At 62.6% G+C, this 26,989-nt stretch overlaps 2 protein-coding genes across 2 annotated transcripts in view; one reads left to right on the forward strand and one right to left on the reverse strand.

Moving 5' to 3' along the window:
* GNAZ (G protein subunit alpha z) overlaps positions 1-18,118 on the reverse strand; it is a 42,377-nt gene extending 24,259 nt beyond the window's left edge. Inside the window, exon 1 of the mRNA XM_082355065.1 lies at positions 17,905-18,118. The gene's annotated coding sequence lies outside the window, so the exon portion shown is untranslated. The remainder of the gene's footprint in view (positions 1-17,904) is intronic.
* RSPH14 (radial spoke head 14 homolog) overlaps positions 1-26,726 on the forward strand; it is a 61,922-nt gene extending 35,196 nt beyond the window's left edge. Inside the window, exons 5-7 of the mRNA XM_082355066.1 lie at positions 23,991-24,216; positions 24,867-25,003; positions 26,429-26,726. Of these exons, the coding sequence (XP_082211192.1) occupies positions 23,991-24,216; positions 24,867-25,003; positions 26,429-26,667 (602 nt within the window). The 3' untranslated portion in view covers positions 26,668-26,726. The remainder of the gene's footprint in view (positions 1-23,990; positions 24,217-24,866; positions 25,004-26,428) is intronic.
* Positions 26,727-26,989: the final 263 nt, after the last annotated feature.

Consider the following 26,989-nt stretch of genomic DNA (forward strand, 5'->3'; position numbering starts at 1 on the left):
CTCAGCACCCGCTCTCTGCCAGCCCCCTGCTGACCCAGGAAGTCTGCATGCTCCTCCCAGGGCTCCCCCGACCACCTGCAGCAGCTGGGCCGGGCCCATCCCACCAGGGCATCCCCAAAGCTCAGGCTCTGCCCACGCCTGGGAGCCCAGGACGGCACCCCCCTCACCCCATCCACACAGCCTCTGTCCCTGCCTGGCTGCCTGCCCCCTGCAGCAGCCCCATCTTGCCATGGCCAGCATCCACCCCCTAATGCCCCTGTTCCCCCCACAGCAGGCCCTGGGTGGGAAGGACCCCGAGTCTTGTCCATGTCCCCCTACCTGCCCGTCACTCTCCCAGATGCCTCCATGCCTGTCAGTCCCCGCCATCCTGCCCTGGAGCTGACCCCAAGCCTGTTCTCTCCCTGGGCTCCCCCTGCCGCTCGGGGGGACACTGATGCACCCCACTGCTCTCAGGGTGGTGAGTGTCAGCCCAGCTGTGTGGCCGGGCCCATGACCCCCGTCTCAGAGCCTATCCGTCACTGATCACAGCACACCCAGAGCTGGTCCCCAAGAGGTAAAGTGGCCGGCAGAGACCCTGGTACCCAGCCAGTGCTCCCCCCACCCCCATCCCCATCACCTGTGAGCGCCCCCCCATTCTGCCGCCTGGGCCTCTACCCCGTCCCGCCCCACCCTCCACGGCAGCACTTGGGCCCGGCACACAGCAGGTGCCCAGTCGGCAAGGGGGGAGGGGTTTAGCCTTGGGGCGCTGAGTGTCTCCTGCTTCGCCGCAGCCCCACAGCCCACGGTGGGGGATGTACCAGGAGACGTCTCTGCTGAGAGCAGCGACTAAACGGCTGGTCATTCAGCACGGCCCCAGCAAGGATGGCGATCATGCTTAGAACAGAGGCCCCGAGATGACCCCCCTCTGGGCACGGGGTGGGTGCTCTCGAGCGACTGTCGTAGGACGATGCATACAGGACGCAGGCAGCACATGCACCCACAGGCATGTGCCCCCCAACACACACGTGCGTGCATGTACTGTGTGAGTAGAGGTCTGCGAAGTTATTTTCCAAGCAGCAATGAGCTCTATGTTGTGAAATTACAAGGGATTTGTGCATTTTACCATGTTGCCTATACTTCTCTTGTGAACTGTGTCATAAGAAAGGTTTATAGACAAGAGTCCCGCCAGGGACTTGCCCTGGACCATACGTATGTACGACAGGGACTCAGTGGTTGCTCCCTGTTCCCTGCTGATGACCCGGCCCTGCCCTCGGCCAGCAGCCCCGGACATGTGGCTCCAGCCCAGCGTCTGCCCAGGGCCCCCGGTGCCCAGCCTCCTGAAGGCGATGCTGGCTACACTGGGGGAACCCCATGGTTGTCATTTCCGTTTTTCTCAATTTTGTGTCTTAAAGTCTCAGGTACAGGCAGGCCCCAAGTGACCAATTCTCCCTCAGCTGATCAGCGACAGGGACAAAGATCACCCAAGAGAGCAGGTCCCTCCCGTTGTCTGGGGCCCCCAGAGACAAGCAGGCCCCCAGGCGCTGGGCCTCCCTGTGGTGAGCCCTCTCTCGGGACATGGTTTAACCCAGGCAGGCGACACGGCACGGGGTCCAGCGGGCCAGTCCCCTGCCTCCGTGCAAGGCTGCACCTGAACAGACCACCATCGGCCGCGTCCTCGCAAGCGCCGCACATGACCCCCCGCACCCAACCCCATGCAGCCTGGGGAGCCCGCCCTCCACCTGGCTCTGGCATGGGACCCCTGCCTGCTCCTCACGGGCCAGCTCAGGCCCTCGTGGCCCACCAGCGGGCACCCCACCTCTCCCCACCACGCCCGCCCCTTCTCTGGTCCCTCCCACCAGACTGAGGCCCTTACCAAACACCACATACAAAAATTAACTTAAAATGGATAAAAGACCTAAAACTGTAAGACTCTTAGGAAAAAGCATAGGGCAAAAGCTGCCTGACACTGGGTTTAGCATTGATGATTTCTTGGATAAGATGCCAAAGGTACAGGCAACAAAAGAAAAAACAAACTGGATTTCATGAAAATTTTAAACTTTTGTGCACCAAAAGACGGTATCAGCAGGTAAAGAGGCAATCCACGGAATGTTAGAAAACACCTGCAAATTGTATACCTAATAAGGAATTAATATCTAGAATATAAGGACAACTCCTAAAATTCAACAAAAAACCCAACCTGATTCAAAACTGGGCAATGGACTTGAATGGACATTTATCCAGTGAAGATATATGAATGGCCAATAAGAACATGAAAAGATGTTCATCACTAATTACTAGAGAAATGCAAACCAAAACCACACTAAGATACCATCTCACACCTATAAGGATAGCTACTATTGAAAAAATCTCAGAAAACAGTGAATACTGACGAGACATGAAGAAATTAGAACCCTTGCACACTGTTGGTGGGAAGGTAAAATGGCGCAGCTACCATAGAAAACAGTATGGAGGTTTCTCACAAAAATAAAAACAGATCTACCACATGATCCAGTAATTCCACCTCTGGGTACATACCCAAAAGAATTGAAAGCAGAGTCTCAAAGCAATTTTTGTACACCGATGTTCATAACAGCATTATCCACAATAGCTAAGAAGCAGAAGCAACTTAAGTGTCCACTGACAGACAAATGGACAAACAAAATGTGATAAAAACATACAAAGGAATGTTATTCAGCCTTAAAAAGGAAGGACATTCTGACACCTGCCACAACATGGATGAGCCTTGAGGACATTATGCTCAGTGAAACAGGCCCGGCACAAAAGGACAAATACTGTAGGATTCTAATTACATAAGGTCCTTAGAGCAGTCAAGTTCATAGGGACAGAAAGTAGATGGTGCCAGGGGCTGGAGAGGGGGCTGGGGAGCTGTTGCTTAATAGGGTCAGAGTCTCAGTTTGGGAAGATGAAAAGGTTCTGGAGATGATGGTGGTCATGGTTGCACAACGACGTGAATGTACTTAATGCCACTAAACTGTACCATTTAAAAATGGTTAAAATGGTAAATTTTGTTATTTGTATTTTAACACACCCATGAGAAAAGTGGGGCTGGCCACGTGGTCCTTGACCAGTGCAGCCACAGGGCAACGGAGGAGTAAATGGGAATCGTGGCTGGGGGCGACTGTGCGTGTCGGGCCAAGTCTGGGAGCCAACTGCCACCTATGGGGTGGCGGAGCCTGGGGCTGTGCGCGGACACAGGCAGGGAGGTCTGTGAGCAGAGGGACCTCAGGACAGCCCCAACCCCTCGGAGGCTCCTGCCAGTTCCATCTCTTTGGGTCTGGCTGGGCTTTCCTGGACCCCCGAGGACATCCCCAGTCAGCCCAGAGACACAGGGCCAAGGGCAGGAAGACCACATCATTCCCTGGCCAGTAACTGTTCATGGGTCCCCAGGTCCGACACCCAGGACGCCCCACCACAGCGCTGCTGGGTCTGGCTGGAAATCACTGAGGAGTGGGGGAGGGAGAGGTACGGCGGGGGGGGGGGCAGGGGTGCCATGGTGTGACCGAGGAACCAAAGGAAGGCGGGGTGGCCGGACCGAGACAGACGAGAGAGGCACAGGGAGAGAAGTGGGGGCGGGCCGGCCGGGAGGAGCCCATGGCGCAGGTGCACATCCGTGTTGTGGTCGCATGCCTGCAGATCCGTGCCTGCGTCCGTGTGCAGGACGGCACACGTGTGCACACACTGGTCTAGGTAGTGCCTGCGTGCAAGTCCATGTACGTGTAGGGAGGTGCACATGCACGTCTGTGCCACTGCACGTGGCATGTGGGGAGCAGGGGTGCATGTGGAGGAGTCAGGGCTCTGTCACTCACAGTTACTTACTGGGCCGGCTGGCGGTGATGGAGGGGGGGGGGCACTGCTGAAGACCCTTGATGGAGAAGGGTGGGCATCAGACCAAAGGTAGCAAGTGAGCAGTGGTGAGGGAAGGGCCCAGTTCCAGAGAGTGGGGTGGGGGAAGGGGGCCGATGCAGGCTGCACAGGCTGGGGGGCCGGCCTCCGGGAAGGAGGTGGTGAGGAAAGCGGGACTGCAGGTGCAAAGGCCCTGAGACGGGGACATGCCTGGCATCAGAGGGACAGCACGGATGCTAGGGGCTGGCGCCGAGAGTGAGGGGCCGGCCTCTTCCCTGAGTCAGGTGGGAGCCAGCCAAGGTTTGGGTGATGAGTGCTGTGTTGTCTGGGGTGTGAACAGCATCCCTGGGCCGGGAAGGCTCTGCAAGCAGCAGTCCAGGGGATGGGGCTGCGGTTGGGTTCAGGGCGCCCCAGGGTCTGGCCCCAGGGCGGGAGGGGGGCTGTTCTTGGAGAGGGGACGCTGGGGAGAAGCGGCAGGTGCGCCCCTGGCTGGCTCGGTCTACACATATGGACCCACGGGGGCTTCCCAGCACCTGTGGGGAGAAACTGGGTCCTTTGAGGGTCTTGACAAGCTCCATCACAGCCCCTCATAGGCCTCCCGGACTCACTGACCCGCCTACCTGTGGACCCCAAGGCTGCGAGGGCAGGACCCCAAACCCAGAGCCCACTCAGCAGCCCTGTGGCTGAAAGTTGCTCTCCTTCCTGTGGTCTCAGGCAGATACTTCCCTTCAAAACCTCCCAGCCCTGCCCCCGACCCCCGACCCTGGACCGTGGCTCACCGCCTGGCAGGCCCAATTGCCCTTCTGTCACACTGCCCTTCCCCAGACATGGCCCTCTCAAGTCTCATGTCACGGAATCTGGTGACGGCCTGTAGCCAGGTGTGGGGACACACTGCTGCCACCTCTCTGGGGCCTTTGCATATCTGGCGCCCTGTACCCTGGACGCCCCCCCATGGTCTGGCCCAGAGCTCCAACCACGTGACACCCGGGTCCGCTGTCACCCTCTTCGCAGCTGTGTCAGGAGCTGGGGCGGAGCAAGGCTGTGGAACGCCAGCCCCTGACCTCACTCCCAGCAGCTCCTCCTGCCCCCACCCCCGACAACGCAGGAAGGGAGCCCAGGGTCAAGGTCACCTAAGGTGTTGCACCCAAGCCAGGCTAAGCCAGAGGGTCTCCAAGGACAGAAGATGGCTTATCGGCTTACTGGCCTGAGAAGGCCTGGACCCGGCGGGTGGGGCACCTTCCTCACAGGTCCCCGCTTCCTCTGAGGGAGACAGAGATGAGACGGGCCCAGCCCCTCACTCTCCAGACCCCCTCCCCACCCCAAGGAAAGCCTGCTCCACGCTGAGCCCTGGGCCACTAGATCAGGGTGTGCTTGAGAGGGGGCGTTTGAGGCCCAAGCAGAGGTCACTCAGGTGGCCAGCTGTGCGGGGGGTGGGGGGAGGACCCCAGGGCCGAGGGCAGCCCAGGTCACAGGGCCAGCAAGGCCGAGTGAGACCACCCACCTGACGCCCCAGCCAGCGAGTCCCCAGCGCCAGAGCGGGGACCAGGGCTGTCTGAGGTCCTGGGCTTTTCCACCCCCAGAGCCTGCCCCTTGCCCCCCGCGGAGCTGGGTGGGGCTGTGACTCAGCACCGCTGTCCCCCCTCCACCTGCAGCTGCTCCTGGGCCCCTGCAGCCTTCTGTAGAGGGGGGGGCCTGCCTGAGTCCCAACGCCCGTGTCCTGTCCACACACGCCTCTGCCGCTGGCCTCCTGGGCCTGAACCACTCAAGTCGTTTCCATCTTCTGAAGAGTGGGTCCCTCTCCCCGCCCTGCAGAACTGCCATCCCCGCATCAGCTCCCTCCCTGTGGCCGTCACCGCTGACCTGTGTCCTCCCCTCTTAAGAAGGACCCGTTTCCCACTGCCCATGCACGCCCGGTGAGCTGGAGCCCAGAGTTCCGCTTTGGGTGGACACTTGAGCCTGAGTGCCAGGCCCCTGTGCGCCCCTTGTTGGGTCTTCTCGAGTCCAGCCTAGACCGGCCCGTGGCACCCAACAGGCCCATGTCCTTTGTCTGCACGCTTCTGACCACCCCCCGCCCCTCTGCTCCCCGCCTCCACCCGCCTGAACTCAAGCTGCGGCCCCACGACGGGCCTTTTACCTCTGGGCGCAACAGCCCCTGCCCGGCCAGCCCGGGCCCGCAGACCCCAAGGGGCCGTTTGCATGTGTCCTCGGACTCAGGGCAGCTGAGGGCTGGGCCTCAGGGAGGGGCCATCCCCGGGGGAGCTGGGCACCGGGGGGCCAGGGAGAGGGCCTGGCTGCACCCTCAGCCGCCGGGGCCCCCCCCCAGGGGGGGCGGCCTGAACCTCTGTCCCGAGAGTACGGCTCCCTGCCTCAGCTTTGCGGGGTGTCCAGAGCTGGGCACGGCACCTCAGGTGTGGAAACTGAGGTTTGGGGAGGGAGCGACTTCCTCGGGGCTGCCTGCGGGGGCCTGCAGGGCTCGGGCCCATGGGTCCTCCGACCCCCAGGACCCCCGGCACCCACAGTACCACTGGTCACCTGCTCTGTCATTTACCCCGTGGTTTTCCTTAAACTGACTTGCGTTTTCACTTAGGCATCTGTGCTTTAAAACTGGCCTCGTGTTCCTGCTTTGAACGGAAAGCCCGAGTCACAGCTCAGACAGTAGGAACCCAGAACAGAAGTGGGGTCGCAGCTGCCAACCAGGGTGTTGCCAGGGAGGCTGTGGCCCTGCTCCTCCTGAACAACGGGATCAGGGTGGGCGGGGGGAGGTCCAAACTGGTATTTTCCCCTTGAAGGAAAAGGACAGAAAGAGAAGAAAGGCTGCCTTACTGGAGGAGGGTGGTGGGGCTGCTGCTCACAGCTGTGGCCTCAGGCCACCTCCATGGTTTGGTGGCCGCCCGGCCCCTGGGATGCAGAAGAGTATACCCGGGCCTGAGCCCCTCCCCGCTGGGACCCCTGGGCGGTGGCGTCAGCGCTGCACCCCACGGCCTCACTCAGGACAGATGCCATCTCTTGTCTCAGAAAAGTGCTCCACCCCTGATCCGCTAGTTCCATCCCATCAGGGCCCCCCCGGCCCTCCCAGTAGGCCATCAGTCGACCCTGGGCCCTGTCTGATCATCACGGTACCCTCGGGGGACAGAGCCTGTGTGTCAGGCTCTGCTCTGAGCTTGGGGACATGGGGTGAGTCTGGGCACCAAGGGGCTTGTGTTCTGGTGGGGGAACTGGTGAAGAGCAGTGCCATGGAGAAGGGGAGAAGGTGTGTGTGGCGGGCGTCCAACTAGTGGGACGGGGGGAGGTCCAAGGAGGTGACGCTGGAGGAGACAGATGACAAGAAGCCACCAGTCATGCGGGGGAGGGGATGGGGCCAGGGTGGGGACAGCTGGGGTGACACTGCCCAAGGGCTCGGCTGGGCAGTGGGGGAGCCTGCCTGGCCTGGGCCCAGCTCAGGGCAGGTCCACCCCAGGAGCGTCCCTCCCACAGTTCCCTAGGGAGCAGCTCAGAGATGGCTGCCCTGGCAGGGACCCCCCCCCCAAGGGCCAGAGGGCAGAAACTGCCCCCCCGGAGACCCCTGTTCTCCCAGGGAGCTGCCACTGGTGGCAGGAGGCGGGCACGGGTTGCATCACCAGCCTGAATCCAGGCATCAGGGAGGATACTGGCACGGGGCTTCCCTGGAAAGGCCCGCAAAGCAAGCGCGGGCCACGCCTCCCTCATACCCTACAGCTCGTGGGCCTGGCCGACATCACACACCGCAGAATCCAACCGCTTTGATGGTTTTTGATAAAACAACACGTACTTCTGGACTAAAAAGCCACACGTTTCGCTCTGAGATGACCCCTGCTTACCTTGATGCCAGTAACACTGGAAGGGGACAGGGACAGGCCACCCTCCCGGAAGCTGCCCTCTGGGCAAAGCCAGCCTCCCTGGTTGCGTCTCCTACCCCCACACCCACAGCGCCCTGCCCGCCCCGCCACCCAGCTGAGAACATCCCCCTGGAGGCCAGCAAGAGCCTCCCTCCTGAGCGACCCCGGCCACTGCAGCACCAGCTGGACTTATCACCTGCCCAGAGTGACCTTGAGCCCAGTGTCTGGCGCCCCTGCTGGGCCGTGGAACCACACCTAACGCAGGACGGCCCTTCCTCAGCCGCTGGCTCCTCCTGCCCGGCCGCACCTGACCCCCGTGCCCCCTCCCCAGGGCCCCAGCTCCATTTCCCTCTGAGCAGGTGCTCAGGAAGATACACGGAACAGAGACACTGCTGGCTTGGGGACCCCGACAGCCACCCCCCAGCCCACTGGACCAGGCTCCGGGTGAGCTTATCCACACACCCCAGCCTGCCTGCCAGACCCACAGTGGGTCTCCCCTTAAAAGCAGCCCCTTTACTTTGCCTCCTCCTTGTTCCCTGCTTATTTTGGAGCCAGAGTCCAAGCAGATGGGAGGAGGACAGGGGCTGGTGGTCAGCGCCCCCAGCAGCAGACAGGCTCCAACAACTGGCTCTGCCCTGGCCAGGCAGCCCCTTGGCCTCAGGACCGCTACAGGTGACAGGAGAGGCCCTTCCCTTGGCCCTGCACTGTCCCATGGCTCTGGACGCCCCAGCCACGTGTGCAGCCTTCCGGCCCACAGCTGCCACGGCCGACCCGACGAGATGTCATAGCATCGCCTGAGGAACACTGACTCAGGAGGAAACCAGGCCAGAGATTTCTCCAGGCCTGGAGTAAATAAATAAACAACACCGGAAGGTTCCACACTCAAGGGGAAGGAGGTGCACTCACCAAGAGCCTGGCCCTAGGTTTCCGCAGCCAAGGGAACTGCTGACTGTCACTCAGGCCCCTGGGCTGGGTGGGGACTGATTTTCCTGTGCTCTGCCTCTGTGCGTGGCCCCCCATGATCCCAGCCCCTGCCCTGGCCAACCCCAGGTGGCAGGTGGGACCCTCTCTGGCGAGGGCTCTATAGGCTCCCTTCCCTCACAGCTCCTTTCTTGTTTTTTCTCACCTGGAAGGTGAGCACCACCTCCGTCCAGCCCCTTTTCCTTCCATGCCCTTCTCACCGCCTCCTTCCCCAGCCTCCTAATCACACGCAGACCTGCAGGCTGCAGGATCTCAGTCTCCAGGCCAGTGTGGCTCAAAAACGTCAGATGCCTAGCCCACTCCCAGGTTCAAGGAAGGGCCCAGAACATGCACACTGTCCAGCCCCGTGGGTCCTCTCGAGGCCGGCGGCTGCCCCAGGTCACTCTCAGCGGCTGGCCCCGGTCCTCCCCTCTGAGACAGGCCACCCCCGGGAGTGTTCAAGCCCACAGTGGCCTTGACCCTGTCTGGACGGGGTTCTCGAGAAGCAGAGGCTGAGACAGGGATTCTCAGGCACATGATTGGTCGAGGACGCAAGCTGAGGGGGTTGGGTCGCAGGACGGGCCCCATTGGGAACCGGGCGAAGGTGTGGATTCTGCCACCGCTTCGCCTCGCCTCGGCCTGACCGACAGGGAGCTCCGGAGCGTGAATGAAATCAGTGCTGCCCCACTCGGAGGGAAGGGTAGTTCCTGTAAGCAGGCAGTGGAAGGGGAGCTGGGGGCACTGGCTAGCGTGTGCCCAGCACACCTCCCTCTGTTCCCCCACCCCTTCCTAACAGGCCCAAGGCCTCAGCTCAGGGCTGGGCCTGACCTCAGGGGCCTCTGCCTGGAGCCCGGCCCTCAGCCCCTTCTCTGGACTGCCCCAGCGACCCATCCCACCCCCACACTCTGCTCCTCCCGACGGGGCGGACAGGGGATCCCTGTAAAAACACAAGGCGGAGTCTCTCCTGTGCTCAAAACCTTCCCGCAGCAGGCCAGACATCTATCTCAGTTCGGAGCTGGAGTCCAAGTCCTTCTGTGGCCCCGAGGCTCTGCGACCAGCCCTGACCCCCTGACCCACCCTCATGCTCCCTCCACTCCCCACTCCTGACCCCCAGCCCTCCTGCTGTGCTGTCCTGACAGCTCAGGGCCTCTGCACTGGCTCTTCCCTCCACCGGGAACATCCTCTGTCCAGAGAGCCACTGCATCCGCTCCAGCGGCTCAGGGGTCCCCTCCTCGGAGGCACCCCGCCCATCCTATTTATGACGCCCCAAACACACACAGCATTGTCGCTTTCTAACCTGCTGCTGTGTGACTCGCTTATCATGTTTCCCGCCCCATCATGCTTACAGACGCTGGCTCCACGGGGCAGGGGCTTTACGGGGCAGGGGCTCTGGTCTGTTTGTCACTAATGCGTCCCATGGCCCAGAAGTAAGTGGCAGGAAGCAGGTGCTGATAAATCCACCCCAGCCCTTTGTACTGAGTGAGGGAGGGGCCAACTCAGGGCAGGCAGGGGCCAGCAGGGACTTCTGGGAAGTCTTCTAGCAAGGCCTTTTGGCCTTCCCCTGATGGACACGGTGGTGCGTGGCCCGGACCGACCCTGACTCTGCCCTGCTTCTGAGCCCCCCACCCAGGGAGTCCCCCCATCTGGTGAGCCTATGAGCACTGCGTTTCTGCGGCTGTCACTGAAAGCACGCCCCCATCCGCACCCTGAGGCCCCCTCACAGGCCCCGGCCCCCATCCCTGGCCTCCTGGCCCAGCCCCAGCCGTCCTGCACCAGGGAGGGGGACGTGTCCCAAAGTCCTGGTCCCCCCAGAGCTGGGGCCGCAGCTCACCCTTCTGCCCAGTCCCCAGCAGCCACACCCTCCACCACTCGGCACCAGCCCTCCATCCCTCCATCTCCTGCCCCAGGAGAGCCCAGAACCACCAGCAACAAGACTAATGCACCTGGAGACCGAGGCCACGTGGGGCTGAGCCCAGCCAGGGAGCTGGAGCTGGGATGGTGGGTGCGTCGAGGTCGTGGAGCTTCCTGGAGGCAGAGGGTGGTGCTGGGGGCTCAGGGCGGCCCCGTCTGTGCCTCCCTCCTCCCTGCCACGGGGCAGGGGCAGGGGCAGGGCCAGGGCCAGGGCTGGGGATGTGCATGCGTGCGTGGTGTTAACACAGAGGAAATCGATGCCTGGCACTGGCCCATTGTTTAAGGGAAATGAACAGATTTTGGCCGAGGACAAAGAGAGTTTGATTAATCAGAAATTGGATAATGGAGGCAACACTCTAATTATTTTTCTTCCCAGCATTTTATCGAGAAATATGTTTGCACAGCATATCAGAGGTAACGGAGCGGGTGAGGGGGGCGACCACGTTGGAGGAAAGCCCAGCTCAGGGACAGAGCCACTGCACCCAGAAGCACTGAAGAGGGCCAGATAGTAGGCTGGCTGGCGGTGGCGGTCTCTCTGTGGGGCCACAGGAAGCAAGAGGGGACAGGTGGGCAGGCCAGAGGCCACACACAGTGGGACAGCTGGGGTCACAGAGGATGTGCCATGCAGGGGCAGGGAGGAGGCGTGAGGGCCAGGCCCTCGGTCAGCACAGAGGTAGACGACCTGAGAAAGGTCCTCAGGTGGGGACTGCTCCTTCCCTGGCCTGGCCCCTTCCACACTGCCCTGCCCTGCCCCGCCCACAGCCTCGCTGGCACAGTGGCAGGGCGGGGATGGGGGGGTGCGCAACACCAGCTGGGGTCACGAGGGCCTGCTGGAGCCAGGGTGAGGGCTGCAGGTGTCAAGTCCTTGACAGGGTCTTCAGGGACCCCTCCTGGCAGCTTGGAGCCTTTTCTCATCTTCATCCCTGGTGAAGCCTGGTGACCCATCCTTGGGAGCCTGGGACTCACACCACGGCCCTGCCCGTCACCCACCCCCTCCTCCTGCACTGTCCCCACTCCTACAACACCCAGAGCTGGAACCACACCGGTTAGCACGTTAGCACCGGTTAGCACGGCCAGGGGTTACCTGGTCTCCCGGCTCCAGGCAGGCTTCTCAGGGCTCTAGGCCAAGCAGAGCTGAGCACGAGGCTCAATCACCTGCTCATTCACTCGACCAGGGTATGGAGAGGCTGCCACGGGTAGGAGGATGAGCTGGAGCTGCTGGGCAGGAGGGAGGGCGCGGTGTGTGGGCTCGAGCAGCCCCTGGAAAGAACGGCTAAATCCCGCTTCCTGTACCACTGCAGACACCACTAATCAACCACAACCACTTTCCTCTGAGCCACCACACAGCCTCAGAATCCTTCTCAACACTGCTTTGGGCAGCCCCTCCAGAGTTGGAGTAAGAAATGAAGACTACCTGCACCCTCGACCCAGCCTGATCTGAAGGTGAGGATACAGAGGCCCAGAGTGAAGAGGATTCACTGTGTCTACACTGCAGGTGGAGTAAGCCCAGGTCTCCGGGCTTCCCATTCAGTGTTCTTTGCCCTTCACCGAGCTCCCTGCTGAGCTCATCCTGGAGCACAAGGGCTGTCTGGAAAGGCCACTTGGTCATCTTGTGGTCACTGTGGGCGCCGTGGTCCTTTCCCACCACCAGGATCTCCCCTCGCCTTCCGAGCACACTTTCCCATGGATGCGACTCTAAATGTCATGACCGCACATCTCCCAGACTAACTAGGGCCTCACCGAGTCACACGGCGTCACTGAGGGACCAGTGTCAGCCGGAGGCGTCTGACCCCCGGTGGGGGGACCTGGGCCTGTGACGGCAGCGTGAGAAGCTGGGCAGCCTGCCTGCCTCTGGCTCGTGAGTGAACCAGTCGGGCCTAATGGGCGCCCGGCCAGTGGTTGTCCACCTGCGGGTGGTTTGTGTTTGTCAACCGGCAGGCACACCTCACGGGAGCAGAGGACTGGGCTGGAGCCACAGTTCTCCAACGTGAAGGCTGCAGCCGCCAGGAGGCCTGCTCACCTGCCACGTTCGTGGCCCCCTTTGACAGCCGTTTCCTGGCTCCCTGCTGAGGGCTAGGCCGGGCTCTGGGGGCCAGGTTCTCAGTGATGAACAGCAGACAAAGGTCTTGACCTCACAGAGCTTATGTTCAGGTCCAGGAGAGAGACGGAGAACAAGCACAGACAAAGAAAACAGGCAGCGGTTACACTGGGGTACGTGCAGGAAGGGGCACAGGATCTGTGCGGGTGTGGACACAGGCGCTGTTCCGGACAGAGGCCCCCAACGGGAAAACAGAATTAGGAGGCCTGAGAGCCTCCTCCTGGACACCCCAAGTTGTGTGTGGACCCAGCCTGAGAGCCACTGGTGAGAAGAAAGAGCAGCTGTGATGATGCAGTCCTCCCAGTGGAAAGGACCAGGCCACGGCCAGAACCTTAGCACTGGCCCCAGCGCCACGCCAGCCTCCAGCACAGCAGCCCCACCAGTCAGCCCTCCTGGACCCCTGGGGACCCCAGGGTGGACGGAGGCAGGCTGCCTGCAGGAAGGGGGGGCCACCCGGGCTGCTGAGAAGCCCTCAGGGTCCCTGGACACCCACCCGGGGTCTGGGCCGGCCGGTGCCCACTCAGGAGCCACCCCACCTCCCCGGGTCCCAGTCTCCTCCACCGAGAGGAGAAAACCGAGGTAAAAATAGGCCCCTTCTTGGCGGAACAGGCTGTGAGAGGAGAAAGTGAGCGTCCCTGCCCTCCACAAACGCCTGCCCGGGGGCTCTGGGGGACACGACACATGCGGCCGCTCCCCTCCACCCAACGCCACGACCTGACCGTCACCACTCCCAGGGCAGGGGGCTCGGCAAGGCAGGGGCTCCTTCTGCAGCTGGGCTCTGACTGCCGCCGCACGGCCAGTAGAGGCGGGGGCCGGGGGAGCCTGGGGAGGGTGCGTGCTGGTCAGCAGCTGCTGGAGGGTGCGCTGGGCTCGACAGTCTGCCACCACTTCCCCCCACCCCACCCCCAGCACCGCACCGCGGATTTTAACAGCCTCACTCCTTAGCACTTTCTGATGGATTCTCCGGGGACATCTCTAAAAGAGAGTTATACCTTAATTTAGAAGCAAATAACTCAAAACTCTGTGATGTGGCAGGTTCCTTCAGAAAAGAGACGAACTCAAGGAAACCATTGTGTGTGAGGCCACCCGCCACATGCACCCGCTCCTGTCAACAGGCTGCCCAGCCCTCTACCAGCTGGCTGTGTCTCCTGCCCGAGGGACGGAGGCCGGGGGTCCACGGACAGAGGGGGAGAAGCGCCGCTCACAGAGGCCAGGGTGCAGCCGCCATGGCCCGAGGTGCCCGACACAGCCCACCTGCCCATGGGAGGCAGGTGAAGGGCAGAGTGGTCGCCGGCCCAGGGCACCGTCCTGGCAGCCACCACGACTGGCCTTCCCAGGCGTGCACATGCGCGCCATGCCCAGCCTGACACTCTGCTGTCACTGTCCTGAAATGCTTAATCATTTTTAACAAGGGACCCCCAAATTGTGTAGCCAGTCCTGCCCATGTTGCTTAGCCCCCATGCACCCCAGGCCCACTGCAGGGGACCCACCCTCCCAGGAACACCCTCCTGTGCAGCCCCTGGAATCTCAGCTCAGCTCTGAGCCATGGGGCCCGAGGCCTGGCTCTGCCCCTTCTGGTCCCACCTGCCCTTGATCCCTGAGTGACCTTGCCGGCCCCTGCCCCCCAACTCTTGGTGGGGGGACTCCAGGTCTCCAGTTCCAGCCTGGCTCTCCCCTCTGACTGCCATGTATGCCCACGTCCACCTGGGTCTAACCCAACTCCCGATTCCCCACCTCTCACGATGCGTCTGAGTCTTCCTCCTCGCCAAGGCCAACTCTGTCCTTCCAGAGCGGTCCTTTCCTCTTCTCCATCAGCAGGTCCTTGTTAAGCTAAATCCTGCATCCGACCACTTCTCAGTACCGCTTCTGCTCCCACCCCACTGGGTCAGCAGCCCCTCACCCCGAATGCTGTAGCGGCCCCCATGCCATCTGCCAGACGGGTCCTTTAAAAGCGTAATCCTACCTGACCTGCTCCACAACCCCGCCCCCGCCCCCGCCCCCCATCCCGGGCTCCAGCCACCTGACCTTGGGGGGCAGGGTGGCCTCCAGCTGCAGAAGTGCATTGGCCTCAGGGCCTTTGCACCTGCCATCCTCCCTCCTGGTGCTCTTCGTCGGTCTCACAACTCACCCATGGCCTCTCCATGGTGCTGTGCCAATGGCCCCTCCACACAGGACCCCCACCCCCTTCTGCTTTAGGCTCTTCACGGCCTTTGTCCTGCCTGGCATTCAGCTACTCGGGTGTTTGTCAACCTTCTGGGTCTCAGGGAGCGCCACGGGAATGGGTGCTGTGTGCCCTGCCCCCTGCCGTGTCCCTGCGCCGGGCATGGCCCTAGCCCTTGCAGGTGCTGGTAAAGATCAGCCAAAGGAACGAACGGCTGAGCCGAGCGAACAGGTGAGGTTCCGTTCCCTTGGCTCCCCCGCGAGCCCAGGGATCCAGATGGTCCCTGTGAGTTAGTCCCTGTCAGTTCGCTCCTGGGAGGCACCTCCCCTGCCAGCGTGGATGTGGGGAGGACCGTGCGGGGATGGGCAGGGCACTCTTGGCTCTGTTTGTGGTGAGGATGAGGAGGCTCGTAGAGGATGGGGCTGGGCGGGAGGGGGGTGGTGCGCAGGGCCAGGCCTGACCCAGGTCTTCCGCTGCCTCCACTGGGGCTCCCCGCCTCCACCGCCCCCGAGTCTGCACAAGCTGTCAGGCCACCGCTCTGGGCTCCTACCTGGGCTGACCCTCAGCGTCTGCCCTGATGCCTCTGTCCACTTCCCTGTGCCCTCTGCCCTGCCAGCCCACAGGACTGCCCCTGGGGCTCAGTTACCCCGGGTTTCCTTCCTGAGGGTGCAGTGTGCTAATCTGCCTCCTCCAGGGTTCCTGCAAGCCCAGCCACGGTCGGCAGCAGGGAAAATACCCTACAGCCGCACAGAATTTTGGGTCTTCAGAGGGCCAGCACGGGGCAGTCAGGGCTGCCTTGTCCTCATGACCAGTGGGGAAAGTGCGGCACTCGGTCATTGCATGTGCACACAAGACAGCCACGCGGCTGGGTTGAGGCCAGCCTTCCCTGCCGTTCGCCCCTGCATCCCACCGGCCTCCCTGCAGGGGCCCTGGGCAGCCCTGTCAAGTCCTCCTGCTTACCCAGAAGTTCCTGGAATTGCCCTAGAAGCTCCTAAGAGCCAGTCAGGGTGCTTCTCCTCCTGGGACTCCAGGAGACAGAAGAGCTGAGGAGTTGGGGACAGAACGGGGAATTCATTCCCCGTGTCCCAAATCTGGAGTCTCATAGCAGGCCCCCAGAAAGGGGCCGGGCGACAGCATGGAGCAAGGCAGCTCCATCGTGCTGAGCACGCACCCTCACGAGGGCAGGCAGGGGCCCTGCTCTCCTTGCAGCAAGCTGGGCCTCGGCCAGAAGCCAGTGTGTGGCTGGGGGTGGGTCAGGGAGGGGGCACGCTACACAGATGAGTGACAAACAGCCCCTTCAGAGGGAAAAACCTCCCCGGCAGCGGGCAAGCCAGCAGATCTACAGCAGAAGGTAACACCAGCCTTCCGAGGGGGAGGGACTGTTTTATTCACCTCCATCTCAGAAAATCAGGGTCTGGTATGACACACAAGAGCTTTAAGCCAAATGCCAGCATCTTGTCCATCGACCCTGAAGCACGGGGAATGTTGAAGGCGCACCACTGCATCCGGGCATGGCCAGGCCCTCCCTCACCATCAGCCGCTGCATGGAGACTCCCACGTCTCCACGGTTACTGCTCACGAACGTCCACGCCCCAAAGGGACAGAGCCACCAGCTCAACATCATCCTCCATGCTGGCCAGGAAGGAGGCCAGGGGTTGGTTACCCAGGACCCTGGCCCTGCCTGGAAGGGCGGTCCTAGGCTACGAGCAGCCCTCAGGGTCTTCCCGGCTCTTCTCCAGGCCCACTCGGTTCTGGGTCACGGAGCTGCTCTTTGCACAGGTGAGGAGACTGCGGCCACCACTGAAGCAGGCTCCAGGGTCATCTGTTTCCCCCAGCGGCCCCAGCCCTGGGCAGCCTCCGCCCTTTCCCGCCTGACCTCCTGTGCTCCTGCCAGACTGGACTGCCTGAGCGCCCTCTCTGTGCTTCCGTCCACGCTCTCCCCTCTGCCCGCAATGCCCACCCCAACCGTGACCGTGTCCTTCAAGCTCCAGTTCAAATGTCACTTTGCCCACAGGCCCGTCCGACCCCGGCCCCACTCGGGGCCCCAACACCCACCTTCAGGGCTGGGTTCTCTGAGCAGAGACGCTTCTCCCCCGTGGGGGCGGTGAGTCAGTCCCAGGAGGGCAGGGCCAGTTCACTCCCACCCCAGCACCAGGCCCCGGGGGAGCAACTGCTCAGTAAACATTTGCTTAATTGAATTTGGCCAAGGAGCCTCCTCCAGACTGAGCAGAAGGCAGAGGGACTCGATCCCCAGGGCAGGGAGATCACTTGGGCAGAAAGGGGCGGTCAGGGGACAGATGCCTCCCCAAACGAGCAGATTTCCCCCAAGGCGGGTCCCTCCATCCCCAGACACGGACTCCCCGGCCTGGGCGCCGCCTTCCCATCCTCTTCTCTGGTCACAGAGAACCCCAATTCTCGGCCTCGGCAGAATCCTGCCACCAACGCCCAGAGAGGCTCAGCGCCGCCGTGAAGCCAGAGCCCCTCGGGTCCCCGGCAGGACGCTGAGCCCCGGCCCGAGGCCCTCCCCCCCACCCCAAGCCCCCACCGCCTTTTAAGGGAAAAAATATCGAGCCGGGAACCTATCACAATCGCAGCGGGTCGATACTCGCCTCTCGCTCTAAATGCCTCCGAGGAACCTGCTCGCTGCAAGAGCGGTGACCGAAAACAGCGAGCCGTGCGTCCCCGGGCCCAGGCCTCCGGGGCCCTCGCCTCCGTTTCAGCCAGGGCCACGCGCCGGCGCTCCCGCTGCCCCCCGGGAGACCCCGCCGGGCGCCTCTCCCGCAGGTCGCCGGCCCGGCCCCGCACCAGTGGCAGCCCTGGGCCCCTGCCCGCCTTCCTGGGCCCAGGCGCCCCTCCCAGCACCTGCCTGCCCGCGGCGCCCCTGCCCATCGCGCGGGCACCCCCGCCGCGCCGCCCCCACCAGGCCCGCATCCCGGCCGTCGCGCCCGGCGCCCCCCGCTCGGGCGGGGCCCCGGCACAAAGGCCCGGGCGGAGTTCGGTGCGGGCGGGTTGGCCCCCGGCCGCGCCCCCGGTCCCCAGGTCCGCCGCGTGCCCCGGCCTCGGGGCCGCTCACTCACCTCCGGGCCGCGGCGCGGTGCGTGGCCGAGCTGCTCCGGCGGCGCGGGGCGGGGCGGCGAGCGCGGGCCGCGGCGCCCTCGTTCCGCACGACGCGGGCGGAGGCGCCCGCGCGGGGACGTGACCGGGCCGCGGGCGGCGCACACGCTCCGCCGGCCTGGCTCCCTCCGCCCGCTCTCCCGCGCCGCCCGCGCCGCCGCCCGCGGGTCCGCCCGCCCCGCGCCGCGCCGCCGGCAGGGGGCGGAGCCGCGAGCGCAGCGCGTTGCCGGGCCAACCGCGGGCGGGGAGCCGCGCGCCCGCCGGAGTCCACGCTCAGGGCGCCACAGCTCCGCCACGAGCGCCGGCCCGCCGCCCATTGGGCGCGAGCGGCTGACGGACGCGCCCGCAGACCAATGACGACGGGCAGGGGCGGGGCCTCGGCTCCGCGCGTGCCGGGGTCTGGCAGCCGCTGCCACCGCCGCGGGCACCGGGGTCCCTGCGATCCCGCTGCGCCGAGGCCGGGCGCCCACCCCGCGGGAGGCCGAGCCGGAGAGCAGTGGATGGGCCCGGCCCCGCCCGCCTTCCTGGCCCAAATTCGAACGCTGTCTGCCCTTTCTGAGCTCCGCGACCTTGGACAACTGACTGACCTCTAATGAGCCTGTTTGCAAAGTGGGGCTAGTGGCACCTGCTTCCCTGAGTTGTCGCGACAGTAGGCTAGGACGTGTGAAAGGGCTGTTCAAATCCTAAAGGTTTACGCCGGTGACGTTTTGCAGCGATGGGAGGGGGCATTAGTCATCTTTGCTGCTCGCGCCTGCAGCAGGTAAGGGCTCTTCAGGGTCCCTGGCAATCCTGGCCACGGAAGGTTGCCTTAGAAGGGGGGACAGGAGGGGGGCCCAGGAGCGGTCCCCCAGACCAGAGAGGCGGGAGGGAGCCAGCTCAGTTGAGGCTAGGGTCCCATGGGCGCCTTTGGGAAGCTCACAGAAGGCATTGGTGCTCAGCAAAATGCACCAAAGGGCACCTGCCAACTTCTGCTTTCAATTTCAGGGGGAGCCAATCTGTGGGCCTCAGAGCCAGGAGCCCCTCACTCCTGTGCGTTAAAGACTCAGGCCAGAACCAAGACATTAGTGCCACTCTCTGTCCTTTCCATCACTGTAACCTGAAGTTCTGTGCACCCCAGAGCATCCAGGTAAATGCAGATGTTCCCCGCTAACACTTCCCTATCACCCTACACCTCCATGGTCCTATTACTAGGATCACCCCACTGGTGGGCAGAAGCACTGGAACGGACCGTTGGCAGAGGGAGATAGGGCCAGGCCTGTGGTCAGAAGGCAGGGACCAGCTCTGCCAGCTGGACACTGTGGCATCTCAATGTCATCCCCTAACCTCTCTGAGAGTGTTTCCTCTGCTGTGAAATGGAGACCATTGCACTACATCCCCCAGCGACGTTGCACACCTGTGAAGGTGCTGCCTAAACAGTCAGAGACGGGACAGATGTTGGTTATGGGCATCTTGAGGCGGACCTAGACTAGACCTGGCACATGCTGGCTCGGGGTGGCCCCTGAGGACCAGTGGAAAGTGGCCGACTATAGTGGGCTCCTTTGTGTGCGTGTCCTCCACACCGCCAGGCTGGGTCAGGCTGGGCCTCTGCCCAGAGGTCCACTCAGAGGCCAATGGCCGTGGTAGCAGGAAGGAAACAGGCACAGGCCCTGCCCTGGGGGTGAGTTATTTCACCTGGATGAGAGTATACCCTTGGGTGAGTTATTGAGCCTCAGTTCCCTCTTCTATCAAAAGGAGACAAATATAACAATAGATGGTCCCTAGAGGGTGATTCTGACAGGAGATGCATGTTGACACATGTTCAGAGATGGTGAGGGCAATTGGGGGACCAGGGGTCAGAAGTGAGCTGTTTGCAGGGGCAAACCTAGCTGCAAGCATGGGAAGACCCCGCATAGCAGTCCAGGTGTGAGATGAGGGGCTAGCCCACGGAGGGGCCCGATGGGGCTGGCTGCTGCCCCCTCCCCTGACCCTGGAAGTGAGAGCTCCCCCAGGGTCAAGCAGGGATTGTAAGCCTTCAGCCAGCAAGCATTTACTGACGACCTCCTCTGCGCTCGGCACAGTCCTAGCATTTAGACAGACCCAAGCCTGCCTGCTAGACCCCCTGCACGATAGTACCCCCGTGATGGTTGTGTGAAGCCTGGAGGGGGAGACCCATCAGGGCTCTGTGGCAGGGGGAGCAGGATGGAGGTGCCCATGACCTGGAGCGGGAGGAAGCACGTTCCACGGTGGGGAAGACGCTGGGCATGAAGGAGTGTGAGGCCTGGACGAACCCAGAGGACCAGTGCGGCCAGAGCCGTGAAGATGCCACAAGGCCAGGCTGGGGCGGGGCAGGGAACAGTCGCAGCGGGCTGGTGGCCCTTGTATAGGATTGGGGCGTTGGCCTAAGAACCACTGGAGAGTTTGAAGATTAGCTTTTTAAATTGGAGAAGGAGGATGGCAAGTTTTTGTTTCATGTTTATTTACAGTAGGCCTGGTCCCACAGGGTGCGTCGTTCTAAATGCAGAATCAAGTAAAAATGTCAGCTAGTCAGCCCAGAGAAAATAAGAAAGCAGAGAAGTCAGTCCATGAGGCCGAGTTCAGCCTAGGCGGGGGGATGGCCAGGCAACCTGGTGTCAGTGGACGGCCTTGTGGTGTCTGCAGCCTGAGAGGAGCTGCCCCTGGTGGAGGGGAAAGGGGGGATGGTGGGGGCCAAGGACCACGTTGTGGGGGATGCCGGAGGGAGGGGGGGGTGCTTGCTAAGCACATGGAGGAGCAGCCGGAGAGGTGGAAGCGGGGAGCTGAGGTCCCAGGGCCACGGGGGGAGTATCTCGGGAGGAAAACATGGTCAGCATGTCACGTGCTATTGAGGGGCCGAGTAAGCTGAGGACAGCGAGGGGTCCCCACGAGCAAAGGCAGGCACGGCGGGGGTGGTCAGTGGGGGACACACGAGGCTAAAGCTGGGCAGGCGAGTTGAGATAAGGCATGGTGGGGCCCGGGCGCCAGGCGTGGATGCGTGCTCCCGGGGCTGAGTCCTCACTTGCCGGGAGAACGGGACCAGGAGACCACAGCTCGGCTCCGAGGAAGAAAGGGGGAGGGGGCTCTGGTGATTGAGCCCACCCAGCACCTCACCAACCAGCAGGGAGAGATGGCCGAGGAGGGGCCCTTCGAGGTGGCCCCCAGGAAGTGGCCAAACCTCAACCCCAGGGGTTCCACTCCAGGGGCATAGTGACCCTCAATCCCAGCTGAGCTTTGTGGCCCATCAACCAGCCCACCCTAGCCCAGTAGCCATGCCAGTCTGGGCCCTCCCCAAGCACACCCGAGCCTCACACTGTTGCCCCTCTGCCCCACAAGGCCTGGCTCCCCCAGGCCTCCCTTCCTGCACATCCAGAGCCCCTAGGACCTGGAATTCCTCATCTACATGTGTCAACCCAGGCAGTAATGACCGGTCCCCGGAGACTCTCCCACTGGTCTCCCCACTGCCCGAGGGTGCCCCCTCCTGGCCGGCTCTTCTCCATGCCCCACCTGTCCTGCTCACCCCAACCCGGCCAGCCAGGTCTCAGGCTGTCGGGGGCCTGGTGGGTTTCTCTGATTTGTTTCTTTTTGGGGGCCTGTGCACCACCCCCCCCCAACTAGAACAAGGCTTTGCAGATCTGGGTTAATTATAAATAGCCAGGCCTGCGACTCTCCTTTTAGCTGAAAAGAAGCAAAGTGAACGAGCAGAGAGGCACACCCGGCACGCGTTTTATTTTTAATCTCCCTCTGTCTCAAAATGAACTGGGTCCCGGTGCTCAGCATTTCTAGGAGCAGAGGCCCAGGATGAATGCCGGGGAAAGAAAACCCCGGGCGGCTAAAGGCCTGGCCTCTCCCCATCTGCTGTATGACCTTGGGCACTACAGTTGCCCCTCTGGGCTTTGGTTTCCTCACCAATCGGGGGAGCAGTGGAGGTGATCACCTCCAACTTCCGGCCTTGACTCCCTCCCTCTGCCCTCCTCCCAGCCTGTGCCCATCCTGTTGCTCCCACAGCAGCACATTTCCCTGGGCTTTCCCGGGAAGCCCAGACCCGGGTGCAAGTGAGGCCACCATCGAGCCCTGATTGACAATGCACAAATCCCTCACCCCCTGCCTTTGCTCAGGTGGCCCCCTGTCAGGAACATTATCCCTCCATCGGTCAGCACAGTCCTTCTTGGAAGGTCAAATTGTCACCTCTGCCCTGTGAGCTGGGCAATGGCCGTCCAGGTCATGGCCGAGTGAGACTGTGGCTGGGGCAGGCAGGTAGCCTGGGGGCAGGTGCCTGAGCTGGAACTGGAGCCGGAGCAGGAGGCCCAGATGTGCTGTCTGGTGGTGGCCCGGCCGGAGGGCAGGGCTGAAGGGGAGGGAGGCCTCAGGCGCCCAGGAGAGGTGGCTTCGGGACCACTGACAGGTGTTCTTGCAGGGCAGGGACTGTGCAGCTTTTATGTCTGTATCCTGCTCCTCAGCCCTTACCCCCACCCACAGGCTTGCCTGCAGCTGGAATTCAATGTTGGTGGTATTTGGGAGACTCTCGCTGTGCCAGGCCTGGGTGTCTGGGCACATGGTGACAGTCCCTTACACAGAGCACTTTCCCACCCCCTACTCCACTGATACTGCACAACCCCCTGCCAGGTGGGCTTGTATTAATAATAAGGAAACCAGGTTCAGAGAGGGTAAGTAACTTGTCTAAGGTCACATAGTTGGATGCATTTAGGAGTCCAACCTAGCCTTTTTTTTTTTTTTTTAATCTGTGTATATTAAATCTTAAAAAGCCCAGTACTCCTGAAGCAGCAGGAAACTGCTTTTCCTGTGTTGTGAGCATCCTGAGAACAAATGGACAGAGCTAGCGGCTCCACCGGACACCCCAGTGAGAAGCTGGCTGGGGGCACTGGAGCCTCTGGACATGCTGCCCTGCCTCTCCACCCCCTAACCCCAGGCACCTGCCATTTGATGTCCTCGGGGAGTGAGGGTGGGAGGCTGGGTGGTGTCTTCAAAGAGGAAATCCCTGATGCTAATTGGCACTCAGAGACCTTTAGGCTAATGAACCTGTTTACTTGTCTCTCTAGAGTAAATTAGAGAGTTGAGCTGGGGAGGCGGAAGACAGAGGTGACCGCTGGTGGCACCTCCATGGGGGCTCTGGATGGCTTCACGGTGGGCAGCCTGGGCTGCTGGGGAGGCCGGGGAGAGGGTGGGCTGTCGGGCAGTAGTGACACCTAGAGCGGCAGGGAAGGGCTGCCCTCCCCGGTGCCCACTCTCTTCCTGTGGCGGCCGCTCTGCCAGCAGTTCTGGGCACTTGTGAGCACCCTTGGGCTGCCGCCTGGGCCATCTCTGGGGTCTCCTCTGGGCAGCCAGCCGTGTACTGACCCCCCAGGTGGGAGTAGAGGCTGGAAGGAGTGAGGCAGAACCGTTCACAGTGGAAGGGGGGTGGCTCGCTGCATTTTCTCCCAGCTGTGCCATGTGGAGCCCCCTCCCTGAGGGCCACCAGGCGCCTTTAGACCCCTTGGCCAGACTCTGTGGATTGCCCACCAACTGTGGTTGGGGGCACAGCTCTTTTTACCTAAGATGCCGGCCTGTTCACTCTAAATCTTCTACCTCAGACCCCACTGCAAGCTTTCTTCCTGTCCCCACGGCTGGCCAGGCTGATCTGTGGCTCCAGCATCACAGAGATGTTGCAGATGGGAAGGAGGGAATTGACGGGTCCCCCTGCCCTGTCCCCCATCCTTCTCTCTGCTGCACCATGGTTGGCGGGGGAGGGAGGCTCCCCGTGTGCCTGGGCCCTGCAGAGGAGGCTGCTGCTTCTCAGGCCACTGTTTCAGGCTGGTGCCCCCAGTCACAGGTGACCAAAGGCTGGACCTTTGGGGTCCTCGTGGTTCTCACCCCAGCTAGTCACCCATGGCCACATGCTGGCTGCTCGGGCCCCCTGCCTGGCAGTGGGAGGGGGGGATTTGCAATTTATCTTGTCAAATACCACCCCCCCCCCCCCGCCAACCCTCTGGCTCCCAGCACAGGTGACAGGTGGGAGGTGGCCCATGGCCCACCCTCAGCGCCCGTTCCTGTCCTGCAGGCGCCAAGGGCATTGTCAACAGCAGCCTGATCCCCTCGCTGGTGTGGAAGCTGCAGAGGGAGGAGGAAGGGATCCAGGAGCTCCTCCTGGACACGCTGGCCGCCTGCCTGATGGAGGACGCCACCGAGGCACTGGCCAGCCGGGCGGTGCCCTTCCTGAAGGAGAAGCTCCTGAGCGCCAACAGCAACATCCGCAGCAAAGCCACCCAAGCACTAATCGCAGTCAGGTGAGGCCTGGTCGGGGACAAGGGACGGAGCGGGGAGGGCAGGAGTGGCGCCCCAGGCCCCTGCTTCCCCTCACCTGCTTGTGCCCTGGCGGAAGAGGAGCCCTCCACTGGGGCATCTGCCTGCCCAGGCCTGGGTTTAGCCCTGACAGTCCTGTGTCCCAGGAAGCCCCCACTCCTGGCAAAAACGAGAGGGTTGTCCCCCTCCCATGAGGAAGGCAAACACAGGAGGTGCCATCTGCACACTTAGACCTCCTCCGAGGAAGGTGGTGGCTCCCTTCACAGGTCAGGACGTGGAGCCGCGGGCGTCTAGTCACTAGTGACCCAGTGTCACTGTGATCATAGTCTAAATCCCAGCCTGGAGCCTGAGGATCACAGAGCCTCAGAGCTGCTTTAGCTGTGGCCACCTCCCTTCATTTCACCACCCCTGGCTCCTGGGTCTGGCCTCCTATGGCCCCAGGCCGTGCTCCCAGGTCGTCTGAGTGTCGGGGTGGGACCCACACCTCACACCAGTGCTCCTCTGCACCCTGGCGTGGCCACCAGGGATGGTCTCAACCCAAGTCCTTTCCCCTGGTGTCCCCCTGGGGTGGTCCTGGGCCCTGTCCCCCTCTTCCTCCAAGTGCAGCCACCCAGCTGCCCCCTCTCTGGCCCAGCATCCCCCTGGAGGGCAAGAACCAGATGTGGCAGCACGACGTCATCCCCATCCTGGTGCACCTGCTGAAGGACAAGGAAGAGGAGGTGCAGGCCAATGCAGCTGGGGCCCTCATGTACGTCACAGTGACCACCGAAGGTGAGGCTGCCCGCTGGCTGGGCGTCGGCGCTTACAGGGTTGGGGGTCACTGCAGCCCCCTAGCAAGCTGAGTACTGCCCCTCCCTGGTCCCAGGCTCCGCCCTCTCCTTCCAGGCCACAGAGGGCCCACCGCCTGGGGCCCCTCCCTGTTATTCCCTCTGTTCCATGGTTTTGGAATTCCCGCGTCTGACCCCGGCCCCTTGTGAGCTGAAATTCTGGGGTTGATTCGTTTGCCACTCATGAGTCCGTTATGCTGAGGTCTAAGCAAACACTGGAGCCCTTGCTTCTGCCGTGTTTCCTGATCAATGTTACTTTTCTCAGTGTGGAGGGGGCGAATAGGAGCGTAAGGCTACAACCCCCATGCGGACTCCCAGCAGCCAGGCTTCCATGCTCAGTCACCCGACCTGGGCGGTAGGAAGGGCCTGGGCTGGTTTCCCCACCTGGAGGCTAGGGTCCCCGCAGGACCTCTGAAAGCTGTCTGACCTTCCCATGCCTGTGCCAGCCCCATGCCCTGAGCTTCCCTGCTGATCCACGGAGAACTACCTGGGCCTCTGATTCTCAGTCAGCAGTCTGCAGATCCCCCCAGCGCTGGGACTGCTTGCCACTCCCCAGTTCGTCCTGATGGTGAAATCTGAGACGCACCAGGGGGAGAGGTTGGGGCCTTCCCAGAGTCCACAGCCCGCTTCTGATTGATCATGCGGTCAGGGTGCCGACCCCCAGTGTGGGGCTCCCCGTGAGCGTGGATCTCGCGGGCGTCCTCAGTGCAGTCAGTGTCTTACCTGGGCTTCCTGTAGGAGTGCTTGGAGGGCTGGGGGGCTCTCAGGGAGCCCGGACAACATGGGAATTTGGGGGAGGTGAGGTCACTTCGCTGAGCTAGCACTCCAGTCGAGGAGCCCTGAGCCCCTGCCACAGGCCAGGCTCTGTGCTGGGCGATGGGGACCCAGACGTCTCGGCCTCTGCTGTCTGAGGTTGGCAGGGGCGGCAGAGTGAAGAGTGACCTGGGGGAGACGGTGGGCACAGTACCGGGGCAGAGCGTCCTCTGAGAGGGGAGCTCGCAGGGCAAAAGGGGCTGGCCGGTCTGGCAGCAAAGAGAGTGCTCGGTGCAGGAGAACAGGGGGCAGGGGGTGGAGGCGGGGGCGGCAGCGTGGCGTTTCAGCGGGTGAGGGGGTGGGCAGCAAGTAAGGATTAAGGAGGGGCGTCTCCCCTTCTCATTCGATTGGATTTTAATTTTCAAAAGACCCCTCATGCTGCCTAGAGAGGACTGGGTTGCGGGACAGGTACCTGGTGGTTGGGGAGAAGCCAGCTGGGGAGCTTGTGGGGCCCAGGCTGGGGGCAGGGAGGGTGTGGATCCTGCGTTGGGAGGGCTGGGGGGCGAGGGAGGTGGGCAGGGACCCCCCAGGGACGCCTGGCGTTGGTGCCCTGCAGGGAAGTACGCGGCCCTGGACGCGGAGGCCATCCGTCCGCTGCTGGAGCTACTGCACTCATCCTTGAGCAAGGCGCGCCTCAATGCCATTAAGGTCCTCACCATGCTGGCCGAGGCCCCCGAGGGCCGCAAGCTCCTGCAGTCCCACGTGCCCACCTTACGGGCCCTCGAGGAGGACAGCAGCGCGGCTGTGCAGCGGGCAGCCCAGATCGCCATCAAAGTCATTGAGTGGAAACCCTGAGCCTCTTACCGGCCCCACCTGCTGACTCCACGCCTGAATAAATGCGCTGAATCTCTTTATCTTGGTCTGAATGGCACCTGATGTTTCTGGGGCAGGTCATGTCTCTCCTCTCTCCTGCCAAAGGGGAAATACCCGGCCCAGAAGGACCGGGTCACAGGCTGAACCCAGGGTCCAGGGCCGGGTGCGAGGCATCCCTGCTGTCTGCTGTGGTCGAGTCCCCTGGGAAAGCACAGAGCAGGGCCAAGCATCTAGGGACAAGGTGGGGGCAGGGAGCTGGGTGGGGGAAGGAACAGCTGGTCCAGGCAGCACCGCCTGAGCCGGA

The sequence above is a fragment of the Balaenoptera borealis genome (genome assembly GCF_965194805.1).
Source record: "Balaenoptera borealis genome assembly, chromosome: 14".
Classification (NCBI taxonomy): domain Eukaryota; kingdom Metazoa; phylum Chordata; class Mammalia; order Artiodactyla; family Balaenopteridae; genus Balaenoptera; species Balaenoptera borealis.